Genomic DNA, 12165 nt, shown 5'->3' with positions numbered 1-12165 from the left:
GCCAAAGATCCATTAGAATTCTCCCTTTCGCTCCGTCGCCTTGCGCTCACTTTTGCCCACTGCACCAACAAATTCCAACAACCTGTTCTGCGTGGGTGACTGACTTCACAAGCTTGCCGTCGACAGCGTAGCACATTTGGGCAACAGTGACTCGACAAAGTCCTCGCAGCGGTTGCGATATTGCTACGGATGCAATCAAATCCCAAACGGTATGAATAGGTGGACATTTCTGACCGACTCTAACCTCCATCAGCGTTGATGATCGCTGACAGTAAATGATAATCTAGCTCTCCGAGCGAAACCTTCCCGTTGATCGTCGTGTGTCACATTTAATTGAGTGTCATCCAAAAAGGGATGACTGTCCATCGTCGTCCGGAGGAGAAAGAGTCATAATTAACATTCCACTGCGCGTTTGTTGGACCGGTGCTTGGTTGGGAAGGAATTAGCGCGAGGGATGGAGACATTTTCAACAGTGCTCTAATTATGTTAAGGCACCTACCGGCATCGCGTACCGTACCAACACGCTGGTGATCAAGGAATTGTGAGGAATCCGGTGGATTCGCTGTCCACAAAGGAGAGTGACAGATCAGAGCAGTTGTCACAGTGCCAGAAGCACATGCAATGGAACGCGTATGCATGGTTCGCATTGCAGTTGGATGCAGTAGATTCTTCGCTGCTGTCCTTTGCAAATGTCAACGCATCTTCGTTGGAAGGTTACTTACGGTGCAATCCAGCTTATCCGCAGCGGAGATCTCGCTAGCAAGCGAGTTCTAATTCACCAATATAGAAAAGACCCTTCACTACAGCTGTCTGAGCTCCCGTCCCATGACATCGGGTGACCTTAACAGCTCGTGCGTTTACTGATGCCTTCATCAACACCCAATGCCATCACGCACAAATCATGTTCATCAGCATGTGTTCACACCAAAATTTTCACAACATCTCCCCAAAAGCAGAGAAGATGCTGGCTCCTGTAGATGTTTCCAACTTTTCACACGTTTATAAATAGACACACGGACACCGATCGCGGTGAGCAAACCCCAACCACGAGCAATAGCGCTTGGATGGAAAAATGGAACAGGAAGAGAAGAGAACATTTGGAGCCGGCGGGTTACGATCGACGATGAAAAATTAGAGCAACGGCATATTGTAAAACAGAGATCGTTGCATCACTACCATTCCACACGACACTGTTCGAGCATTCGCTCCAGTTTATTCCTTCTCGGGCTGCACTGCTAATTGGCTATTTTGCCCAATTCGAACATGTTAAAGGATCATGCACAGTTCACAAAACCAAATTTGATCGCAACAGTTCGGTGGCTCGGCACTTTTTCAACTTATCAAGCGTATCTTCACAGAGTGTTCACTATTCCACTTCTATTCCAGTGGATCACTGTTGGGGAAGTTCACATAATTGTGCCTTGAAACGTTTCTAAACCTTGGCGACTTTTGAATTTTATTAACCTCTTGATCATTTATTAAACACTAAATTTTGCTGGATTTGTTGCGGGAATTGATTCAATGTCCAATCTTCGAGACTCTCGGTCTGTGTCTTAAAAGACTTATTAAGCTTCTCAGCAAGCAAGCCTGGACAAACGCAAGCGAAACGGAAACGAACAGCTGAACACAACACTCTGGTGAGCTTGAGAGAGTACTCGCCAACTACTAACCGTGTATTCGAATGATTGACTATGGTGCCGTGCACTCGGTAGTCTATGTATCAGGATGCACACGGCACGCTACTGCTTTATTCGGTAGCAAAACTCGCCAGGCGCACCAACACCACGGACGCGGCGGCGTGCGAACAGCTCAGCTATGTGGACCGGTAGGTAGTGCACCGTACGGTCCACGCTATGGCAGTCCCTTTCTGACCGATTGCTTTCCGCACGGAAGGGAGATAGCCCAGTTGATGTTCGGGAACGGGAAAAGTAAGCGGATTGCCGGGAGTCGAGTTCCACGGTGCTTCCCGTACGGTGCATAGCTCACTGTACAGGAAAAACCGAAATGGAAAATGGTCCCACAAAATTTCTCGCATCTCGCAGCTCGTCTCGTCGAAAAAAAAAACCACACGTCACTCTATCTCACTTTTCTACCACCTCCTCCAGGTCCAAAGCCACTACCTTTTCCCCCTTAGTGAACAAACCCATCCAACCATTACGGTACCTGTTGCTGTAGCAGTCCGCAGTTCGTGGCGATGACTCAACCCCTGGGGCCAAAGATGCCGATGACGAAGATGACAACTGTTTGATCTCATCCCAGATCTCATCCCTCGCGACTGCTGCCGGTGATGAACGGCATAAATCACATATTTTTAACAGGCCCTCGGTACCGAAATTGGCCGATGTTTGTGTGTTTTCTCTGCCGAAAAACAGACGGCAAAGATGTTTTACTACTTCCTATCGTTCGAGAGTGAGGATTGTGCGATAATTCAATTGGACGATGAATCATGCGTGTAGTGATGCAGGAGTGAGGGACTCTTAGGTTTGTGATAAATAGTATATAATAGTCACACTCAAGTAGTGATGAGTAGATAAGCAGAGTGCATTAACTGAGCATTATTTATTATCTCTTCTGCCTTCTTTTCGGTGCCCTGTACATAAAACAGGTTCATTCTTCCAGTTTTATTAGCATTTCAATACTGTCTTATTTGTTTACTTAGAAGCGTCTACTAACGCTGGAACTGTCAAAACAGTCACTTAATTGGTGATATAAACAAAACAAGTTACTTTTTACAATTGGTTTATTGTTAAATATATTTTCTATTTATTTAACATAATTTTATGCAAGGAAAATTTCGCTTAAATACGCCCACAACTACCGCTGCATAAACGGGTTAATACAACCAAAGAAAAAAAAACACATCCTCCACTGCTGCATCACTTGACATTTGCCTCAAGCGCATCAGTTGGAATGTTAATTATGATGCTTTTTCGCTCCGTGATTTTCTTTTTTTTTGCTCCTGTTTGTTCATCCAAATATGTGTGGCCAATCTGCCCGGTCAACAAAGTAACATAATCGATATTCCATCGAGGGTTCCCTTTTTGGCAACGCGATATCTTCATCCACTGTCAACGGCCGGGTGAAGTAATTACTCTTCTGCCCAGCGAACCGACGCCGATCCTCATCAATTATCTTCGTAAGGATGGTTGGTTTGGGGCGCAAGACATCGCAGCGGAAGCAGCACGCACAGTGCGGACGGCTTCGAGCGAGGTCAAAGATGACAGTGGCAGCGTTGATGTTTTGCGATCGGGAGAAAAAAAACAGCTTTCTTTAAACAGGGATAAGAAAAGTGGCAAATGTCACGCGAGCGTAGGAAATGTTGCTCGTTCGTAGGTGTTGAGGAACGGTTCGCCTTACACTGGGCATTCCATGTGCATTTAATGTTGTAAAGGTTGCCTCTTTGCATCCTGCAACTGAAACCCCAGCATACTGAAGTACCTGTTTCTCTGTCATACCCCCCTCGTCTGAATGGGCAAAAGTGTTTTACCGAGCGAGAAAATTATGACCCATACCACCACTCATCATAGCCATACAGTCGCATGAATCACACTTATAAAAATGAGGAATGTTTTCCGCCATCCTCCTGTCTGCCACTCAAAACACCTTGCCCACCTAGGCGTAAGTGAACCGCGCCTTACATCAAGCCGAGTACAAGCTGAAAGCAGTGGGATGGTGGGTGGAAAAACACCTCTAAGGAAGCACGACCGCTCCGCGGTGGGAAATCCACGGAATAGAAGAATTTGGTACACCTTTAGAGCGAAAATTTTTCGTGTGCAGAGCTATTTTTAGTGTGGGCCACACTACTTTCGCCGTCGCACGAGTGGTGCGAAGAAGGCGAAACAGCACGCATACGGAAGGAAAGAAATGGCATAAGTGAAAACAGAAATAAAAGGTACAAAACACCTTAACTGCTTCTAAACGTGGTAAACATTGTCGGTTGCTTAAAACCGGAGATGTGGCCACACTGTGGCGAACGGTGCACAGCGTACCATTTCCAAACTTCAACTTTAATTTGAACAAGAAATCCCGCTCCCAACATCACTCCGGAACGGGAGTGGGTGGGTTTTTTTTTTCCTACTTTGCCCCCCAAAAAACGCAGAGTCTTGTAAGCAATTCAGCCTGTGCTTTGTTTTACTCGTTTTTTGCTGGAGAATGTTCTATTTTAGATCAGTTTGGAGTAGAGACCTCGGACAACTGGCCCCTAACTCGATCGCGAACCGGCTCGGACGATGAGATAATAAGACGATCGTTAGAATCGATAAAAGGTGATTAAAATTCAAATTTAAGGAATTTCCTTGTTTACAGTGTGTCGAGATGAAGAAATTTGTTTGAGAAAGACATGCCTGTGGGAAATTGTTCCATTCCTCCTAAATGTATGCAAAACTGAGCATTTGTGCACTTTTCAAGCAGTTGTTAGAATATTTCGAAATATTCAGTAGTTGCATTATCTCAGTAATTAGCTTTTAAACTTTAAAAAGTACAGTAAAATAGTTTCTTATTTTTTTAACAATAAAATTCCTTTTAGCATTTAGCATAAAAAGCAAAGAACATTTAGCATAAAAAAAATACACTATTTGAAAAAAGTGAAATAATGTTACATTTAAGATTTGATGTTTAATCTTAAACAAGTCTTGTGCTTAAACACTAAACAGCTTGAGCTAGGCTATTAAAAATACCGGTGAACCGATCCAGCTATACCTACGCCACATCCACACTGAGTACAGGTGAATGCAGACCCATCGGTCAACTGTTCGTCAGCTCCCTTCCCTACAAAGCATCCCTGCAACCCCGCGTTTCGTGCCATACCATCGCCAAACCGATCGTTTCGTACGCGTACGAAGCAAACGTCGTGGCCGCGCTGAGTCGCCGGTGGGTTCTCGAAAAAATTGGAGCTCCACTAAAAATACATCTCCGGTCTCATCTGCCAAAAATAGTTCCGCAGGAGAAAATTCCTCGCCAGCGTTTCGAACCAATTCGCCGGCGTAGCGCTTCTGGTACCGGTCTTTCTTTGCTCGGTTCCTGTCACTTGCGAGTAACTCATCTCGCAAAGCTTCCTCCCACTTGTGACCCAACTAATGGAACGCAGCATCGAAAACGGGGTGGAAGAAAAATTACCTCACATTAATATGTATTTTTCACATTTCGCTGATCAATCCCGATCGCCCGAAACGTGATGATCGTGCTTGCAGGGTGGAAAATGCGCGAGCAAACATGCCAAAAGCTAAACAATTTAACTGCCCGGAAAGGATGATTATCCATTACATTTGCCAGATACGGCTGAGTGGCCGTTCTCTGACCGTCGGTGACCACCAAACCGAAACCAGTGAGGAAAGCAATCGTTTCACCTCCGCATTATTTTGTGCCACATTTTACACCGTCATGATCGTTTGAGACCCTTTGACATTTGGTTAATGCAACGATCATATTTTTGTCTGCTTTAAGTGTAATTTCCAGTGCTTATTTTCATTTTCAGATCGTGTTCATAAACATTTCCACCCATGCGTTCCCAATTAAACCTATCTCCCGGGCTGTATGTCATTCCTGTTCACACGTCTTCTGTCGAGCAACATTTTCTCTCTCTCCCTTTCCTTTTCCTTTTTCTCCTCATTCTATCTCTCTCGCTCTCTTCAAAAAAGAGCGAATACGGATATCTTTCTGTTCTGGTTTGTAAAATTATCATAAATTATATGCCCATCATCGTCCCAATCATTCACATTTCATAATGGAGCGAGATTTTCTTACGTGGAAAAACGCTTTTCCACCGCTGTGTGATTCACCAACCGAGGTACGGTTGGAAAACAAAACAACCCATTGTGATGCAGCCGACGTTCGAGCTGACAAATAACGCACAGTTGACCAAGGGGTAAGATGAGTAAAGGGTCAAACGAAAATAGTTAACCCTCTGAACGATGACTAATGTTGGGTAAATCTGATTCCGACTCATGAATCTGAATGATTCTTTGAGTTGCTGCGAAAGATTCTAAATCTTCTTTCCAATGATTCATAAATCTTTAGAGATTCTAGAAACTTCACAGATTCATGAACCATCATGAACCATGAGGGCTCATTTGGCTTAGAAGAGTCGATTCCTGATTTGCATGACTCTCCTCAAAAGATTCGTAAAGCACAACACTAATGGTGACATTTTAATTAAGCCTTTATTTTCTATTGAAATCGTTCTGTTTTGGTTAGCATTTGCTTTATTTTCATGTTTTTATTATTGATTTGATTGTCCTTTCTGATTTTCCTTTTTACGAAATGACAGATTTTCTATCTTTTATTGTCTTAAATTTTTTTAATAATAGTTTTACTAATAGTTTTTGCTGTTCATGTATTTATTTGCCTTGTTTTTTCTATATTTCTTTCATGTTTTTCGTTTTATTTGTCTATTATTAATCTTCCTTGATATTATTTGGTGTTATTGTATTTTTATTTAATTTCTTTTATATCTTTTTACTATGTTTGTAATTTCAACTTTCAGTCCAATTAGGTTTTATTCTGTTTACTTTTGCATAAATATCCCAAATGTTTGTTTATCTACCTTCGGTGTCTCTGTGTCTGTACCTCATACAGAAGGGTTGAAACATTCCCTTACCGCAAGTGCACTAAGAAAACATACGAAAATAAACCTCCCTCGGTTGGCCCACTAGCTCCCAAACAACCACCTTTCCCTCATGAACTGTATGTTGGCAAGTGAATAATCATAGCCGGATGATTCATAACCGACAGAGTAGAATGTTTTCCGTTGTTTCGCTTTTCCTTTCTTTTTTCTGTGTCCAGTACCACACGAGGCAATCCCACGCGTGCCATTGTAAGCAACGACCAACGATTGTGTGTGTGTTTGTGTGCCAGTGTGCGCACATTCTATGACGCGATTTTCTTCACGACGTTATGAAAATGACACCCGATGTGAAATAAAATGGCACGAATAAATGTCAGCCGGGCGCGTGGTGGACATCGACCAGTTCGTTGGGGATACCGTGATTACCGAGACGTGATTGCAAGGGGGGAAACCAGGGGAAGGTGAGAAACACACCGACAGTCAGTCTGATTGTGCTCGAGGTGTGGCTCACAGTCGTTCGAGAAAAGGGAAAGTTTTGGGTGGCGATATGTTACCCATCTTTTCTTCGCTCTCTCGAAAGGATTGGAAGATTTGATTTTGTTACCATTTTCAACCGAACACACCGGTAAGCGTTTTCAATTGCAACCATCCTTAGACCACCCAAGAATGTTTCCCAATACTTTGTGGGTTTTACTTTTCCTCAATATTGCCCAAACGGCGTAGGACTATGGAGGAGGAAGCGCAAGCGGTAAGGACGACACCGTTGGGGCCGAGGTTCCGAGGTTGTACTTGGAGTGGAGTGAAATCTATTTTCGGCCGATGTAGAAAAATGACGATATGCTGCTCAAAATAACCGCGCCGTGTTTTCCCATTTTATAATACTTCTTTTTCACCTGCTAAAATTATATTTGCCCTTTCTTGTCGTCGCAACGTCCGCTTCTGCCCTGTCCCATAGTATTGTACTAGGCATCATCAGGTCTTCTCAGTTTAAAGCTGTGCTTGTTTACTTCACCAAACAAATCGTTCGTATGCGTTCGAAATGATCTTACCGGTCGGTTAGCCATTTAGCCTCTGCTGACTCTTTCCACCCTCTCCTGCTCTTTAGTAATTCGCATCGTATAGACAGAGAGAGAGAAAGAGAGAGAGAGAGAGAGAGAAAGAGTGAGATGGCAAAAGCAAACAAATTGTGGACTTGTGGTACATTCCAACGGTACGATTACCTTGACGTGTAGATACACGCGGAGAGATGATTTCAGTAATGCTGATATTACGTAAAATCTGCAGGTGAAATAATGCAGTATGCAACAGAAATAGAACCGCACACTTGTGTTAGTGAGCAACAGGAAAATAAGTATAAATGCATGCCCGAAGCAAACGCACGGCAAACCATTGAAAGTGTGGTGGATTAATGTAGAATTCGTGCTGAAAGAAACATGTGCTAGCCAGTTTATTACAGACAAGCAATTAAATTCAAGCTTACACCACTAACGTGCACTAGATGCTCGTCTCAATGAGTCACAATAAGTCACTGGACCTATTGACCCTGGAAATAAATTGCGAAATGACTAGCAAACTTTATCAGTCATTTATAGTTGCTTCCTACATCTACATCTCTTGGGATGAATTGCTACGATCTCATCTGGAATTCTTCGATCTCTGCCCAGTAGCGTACGACTTAACGCACTGTAGGTTGTGCATCAAATCTCATCTAGAGTTTTTCGCGTAAATGGTAGAAATAATAAAAGAATGATATTTCTATTTGTCGCTTTATTTTACCAATTACTTTCATTTGGTTGCTTTGATCACTAACATAGAGTTATAATTGTAATTCAAAGATAGTCAAATGTTTTTTTTTTAAGTAACACTTACTGAAGTTAGCCTTTTTAGCGAGTCTTACTAATCAATATTCTCGGATAGGGTAGTTATAAGGGCTCTAAGTTGAGGATTTGAGGTTTCCAGGAAATTCCAGGCTACCTCTGGTTGTATCCAATCTCCGACAAATTTTGCTATACTTGTTTCAACTAACGAGGTCGGCTGATATGGAATAAGTTCGGAATCATCATTAATTGGAAGGAGCTCATTGAAGACCTCTTGGAATGGCAGTTGAAGCCTCAAAACTGCCAAATTTCAAAATCGTCGATCGCAATCAGGGACAACGTCGCTCATGTGGATCATAGGAATTTGTCTCATATTCAGCACGATTTCCAACTGCAAAGCGTCTTGGAATTTCGTTGCTTGAGTTATTGTCTGAAGTTACAATCGTAGAAGTCATCTACAGCAGAACTCCTCTACTACCTCGAGACCACCGCAGTTAACTGATACTCTACTCCCCAGGCGAGCCCTACCTCGGCAAAAGCCCCCAACTAGCAGATATTTCGTCTTCATCGCATTTATCATCAATCAAATCTTTAGTCAGAACATACGTCCGGTGATTTAGATGTCATCCGCGAGACCAAGGAATTGGAGGATGAAAATCTTGTCCCGGATATTGAAGCCTACTAGATGCTTGTGATGCATCTTCTAGAGCTATAAAAATAACCTTTAATTCTACGCAATATTCAGGAGTTGATTGCGAAATACAATCACTTCCTCAACGTACTGATTAAGATCAGTATTGTCCAAAGTTAATTCCGTAAGTTCACTCAACCAAATATAATTACAACCAATCCATCACATTTTTCCCACATCCTTATTTGCTCTTCTTTGTCGCTCCAATAGTGTAAAGAGCTGCCTTTAAATCATAGTATATTACATCCGCTTGCAGCTTCTTATCCACATTGTAAATTAATCGCGAATAGAACTCAACTAAAACGGCAACGGTTGAGTGTCATGTGATAAAGCTATCTTGTTGCTGGCTTATATTATCGCAATGAGCAGGGTGGATTGCACCTCTACAGAATTCTAAATTTTTAATGAAATGTAATGTTCCTCCCCAAAATTATACCTCATCATCAATTTAAACTGAAAAGTATTAAATACCGATTTTTATTTTTGGCTTCCTGTTTTCCCATGGAAAATAAACAATTCTCTTCGCCGTTGTGAGCACCATCTAGTGGAAAATTAACCTCACCTTTCCCGTACTAAATAGGTTTCTCTATTTCCCACTAGAGGTCCCTTTCAACAGCATTGGTCGTGAATTTTCCACGGGAATAAAATAGAAACAATTTCCCATTGCTTGAATAACTTTTCCACGCATTTCTTTCTGACAAAGGAGGCATGTTTCGCTGCTCGATCCGGCGAGATTGATTCGGTATAGGCCCTTACACCACCTTTGCTGTAAACAAATATCCGATAACCTAAACAATATTTTAACCGCGGGAGGAAAGTTCAATCGTGCGATTCGGTTTCCAAATTTGCAAAAACCACACCACATGGATCGGGTCCAGTTTGCAACGGTGATCGATGTACGGGCCGGTTGCAAATGTAAATAAATCATTTCCAACCGGCCAAACCTATTTCTTATTCCGTGCACGGGGTGGACATTCCTGAGCAGTAGTTTCGTACGGGGTTTTCTTCTTTCTTTCACCTCCCCTACCGACTATCGAAAGTCGAAAGCGTTACACGAGCTGTACAACCTGCGCGCTCGAAACGCCATGCCATGAAAGCGTATAATTAGTCGAAGGTCCACCACCAGTGGCCTCCAAAAAAGCAAAAATCCAAGGAAAAGCAAACAAACGGCAGAGAAGAACAACATAGCATGATATACGCACGCGGCCGAGAGCGTGTTTGTCGGCGTGCTTCAAGTGCGGTTTGGACGGGAGAGAAATTTTCCACCCGCGTATTGCTTGCCGTTTCCTATTTGCCCTACCACCGCGGTTAAATGGACTGGAAAGATCGTGGGTCCCACACGCCGTTGAAATGGTACACCTTGCGAAACGTGCCTGCTCACGCCTGTTCGAGGACGATGTTTATGAGCTGTCAAAAATGTAGAACTCGCACCCGCCAGAAGCACACTTTGCCCGAGATCGTGATCGTGGGCGCGACACTACCGCTCGTGCTGCTAGGCCGCGGACAGTGGTGATGCAATCCTAAGTGGGCCAACGCTTTGGAGATTACGTTCACACCCTATTGTACAGGGATCGCGAAACCAAACAGCTTTCCGTGGGTGTTTTCTGGGTGTTTGTTTTTTTTTTACGAAATAGTATTAATTTTATTACAGATAAATTATCAACGAATTTTTGCCCTCTTACAAAACATACCGATGATTCCCGCTTTTCCTCACCAGTTCGGGATGAGGCATGAAGGTAGGAAGTTGAATAATATAAACTCAAGGTGTATAATGCCGTACGCCGTATCAATAATACCAGTTCTCATAGCAGTCGGTCTCTGGAGACCACCTACAGTCCCCTGGAGTCCTCACGCACGCGTCTACTACCTGTTCTCTCGCGTCAAACTTCTCATCTACTCCCTGCAACTATTATCTTACACACTCGCAAATGTGGATGCTTTTTGTAACGATCGCTCGCTAGTGAGCTGGTGGGGGATAGGAGTTAGGAGAGGACACTTTATGTATGTCGCGGGATACTTCATGTGCTAATGTTTGTGTGTCTGTGTGTTTGTGTGTGGTTCTGTGTATGTGTGCAGATGTGGTGGTGGATGGCGTTTGTACACAATTTCCGGACCGGTGCTCGGGCCAACGTTCGCTTACGCTTACTTGCCGAGAATAATTTTACGACCGGCGCCAATGTTCTGACCAGCCTGGGTCGCACCCTTGTTCGTGCCCGCCTGCAACCCGATGATGGCCTGCCCCGCGTTCAGCTGCTCGTCCGTGAAGTTGCGCTTGCACTCGTCCGCCGGCTTTGGTCCGAGGAATGGTCCCTGGAACTGTGGATGCTTGTAGCACTGCAAGTCAAGGCGAATAGCTCATTAGTACATAAGTCGTTTGTTCCAAGAAGCCCCCACAACTTACTGCTCGTCCCAGGGCGAAGATTGTGCTGGTAACCTGCGCGATGTCCTTCTTCTCGTACAAGTCCACCGTTTGGAACACGTCCAGATCGGGCACGCCGTACTTCTTGATCGCCTGCTGGAACAGGTTGATGTTCTCCATCATCTTGAACTGTCCGCCCGATGTGTTGATCTTCGACACCGCGCCCGGTTCCAGCTTGTTGATCAGTTTGCACAGGATCAGCCCATCGCGGAGGGCGTCCTCGTACAGGACACCGGCCGGGAACTTCTCACCGAGCACCTCCTCGATCCAGTACTGAGCTTCCTTATCCTTCTCCAGGTCACGCTTGCCAGCGATCTGCAGATGAGAAGCGGAAGACAACCTCACATTAGTAACCTGTCATTGCCTCATAGTAACACTATTCACGCGGCTTTTCACCACCCAGCACTACAAACCTTAGCACGAACTTGACGCTCCAAAGCCATTGTGTTACTGCGCACTAACCGTCACGTTTTGTACTCTTCCTTCTCGTTGCTCACCGACTGTGCCAAGCTGCGGTCGCCCGTATACTGATGAGTGGTCCGGGCAGTAGGAATGCTTTTAAACTTCTTGCTTTCCCGTCCGTTGTGCGCGTGATGGAAAAACATGCGCCCGCGTTTGCGCACTGCCACCATTTTGCGGCTCGTTCGCAAACGACGACGATCGAAGATCGCTTTTG

At 44.1% G+C, this 12165-nt stretch overlaps 1 protein-coding gene across 1 annotated transcript; it reads right to left on the bottom strand.

The window, feature by feature from the left end:
* Positions 1-11212: 11212 nt before the first annotated feature.
* Positions 11213-11944, bottom strand: LOC128709519 (muscle-specific protein 20-like). Its single transcript, XM_053804523.1, has 3 exons — positions 11903-11944; positions 11472-11804; positions 11213-11404 (listed from the first exon to the last, which is right to left on the bottom strand). Exons 1-3 carry the CDS (start codon positions 11930-11932, stop codon positions 11213-11215), a joined length of 555 nt encoding a protein of 184 aa, XP_053660498.1. The 5' UTR covers positions 11933-11944.
* Between the last annotated feature and the right edge of the window lie 221 nt (positions 11945-12165).

This window comes from Anopheles marshallii, chromosome 2 (assembly GCF_943734725.1).
Source record: "Anopheles marshallii chromosome 2, idAnoMarsDA_429_01, whole genome shotgun sequence".
Taxonomy (NCBI): domain Eukaryota; kingdom Metazoa; phylum Arthropoda; class Insecta; order Diptera; family Culicidae; genus Anopheles; species Anopheles marshallii.
This window is presented reverse-complemented; position numbering and strand designations above follow the sequence as displayed.